The sequence below is a fragment of the Lottia gigantea genome, assembly GCF_000327385.1.
Source record: "Lottia gigantea unplaced genomic scaffold LOTGIsca_49, whole genome shotgun sequence".
NCBI lineage: Eukaryota > Metazoa > Mollusca > Gastropoda > Lottiidae > Lottia > Lottia gigantea.
In genome coordinates this window covers 1,574,491-1,575,863 of record NW_008709687.1, presented here as the reverse complement: position 1 = coordinate 1,575,863, position 1,373 = coordinate 1,574,491, and the positions used below count along the sequence as shown (strand labels likewise).

Here is a 1,373-nt window from a genome sequence, read left to right as displayed (position 1 = left end):
TCTAGAAATGACAGTAGACAAAGAATAATCCTGTGTAATCCTTTCGAGGTAAAACCTGTTCCTCAACACATGGGAAAATATTATTTACAATACAAGAACAAGAAATTTCCAGCATCAGAAAATCAAATATTCTGACGCTCGGCAATCACTTTCTCATTGAAACCGGGAGAAAATTCCCTTATGTGCAAAACTACGTTAAGACATACATACTTTTTAAACACATCTGTACTTCCCTAATGTTAAATTTAGGGCAGTGTGCAAAGTGACGTTAAAATAAGAATTATAAGATAACATACCTGGAGTCGTCCTCCTCGTCGTCGTTGGCCTTCCTACAATAACCAAGAAATTTATATTTAAGTTGCAAGAATTTTGATTATATACCAATGTTCTGTCGCGATTGTCTTATTAGACCGCCGTAGTAATCTACAGTTATCTCCCATTAGTTCATAATTTTAGCGGAAGCACCTTTACAAATCGGCGTGTTTACATTCTAAATTCCTTCTTTTCCCGTAGATAGATAGCTCTACCACGCTGTAAGTTTATAATTTTACTTACCTGTTTATTTTTATGCTATTAAATACGTTTAACTCTATATTTGATCGCTAGATATTGATTTAAGTTGCATTTTTATCCATTCCTTTCTTGAAGTTTTTAAAAGTACGGAACGCAATGAGGATCATTATTTTGCAAACGTAAATTCGTATTTCATTACATTATTTCATGTATCTTTCACTGGAAGATTGTATTAAGTGTATTTCATTTTGTTCTTTTGTAGTTTTTACCGACTAAGATACAAATAAAGTTGTGATTTATACTCCTGTAGTTGACATTGATGCAATTTGGGTTACAGTTAAACTAGACGTCATTCCTCCGGGATACGACTGAATAACCAAAATCATAAAATTATGTACCAAGACTATAAGTTAGGTCTGACTAATTTTAATTATGGCAGTTTTTCTTCAATTGGAAAATTTCATACCCGATTAGCAGCCCCGAAAACAAGTTTTTCAGGCCAAAGTCCCATGACCAGGTTAGAAATTCTTCCAATCTCAGATATTTCGCCCACCTCGGACGTAATCCTGACTGAGCCACTGATAAGGACGGAAAATAAATCTAACGCGATTTTAGAAGTGACAGTAGACAAAGAAAAATCCTGTGTAATCCTTTCGAGGTAAAACCTGTTCCTCAACACATGGGAAAATATTATTTACAATACAAGAACAAGAAATTTCCAGCATCAGAAAATCAAATATTCTGACGCTCGGCAATCACTTTCTCATTGAAACCGGGAGAAAATTCCCTTATGTGCAAAACTACGTTAAGACATACATACTTTTTAAACACATCTGTACTTCCCTAATTTAAATTTAGGG

At 34.2% G+C, this 1,373-nt stretch overlaps 1 protein-coding gene across 1 annotated transcript in view; it reads right to left on the bottom strand.

The window, feature by feature from the left end:
- The window catches only part of LOTGIDRAFT_234334 (hypothetical protein), a gene marked incomplete at its 5' end in the record, with an annotated part of 9,089 nt that overhangs the window by 2,222 nt on the left and 5,494 nt on the right, over window positions 1-1,373 (bottom strand). The window contains one exon of the mRNA XM_009061635.1: window positions 297-329. Within this exon, the coding sequence (XP_009059883.1) occupies window positions 297-329 (33 nt within the window). The remainder of the gene's footprint in view (window positions 1-296; window positions 330-1,373) is intronic.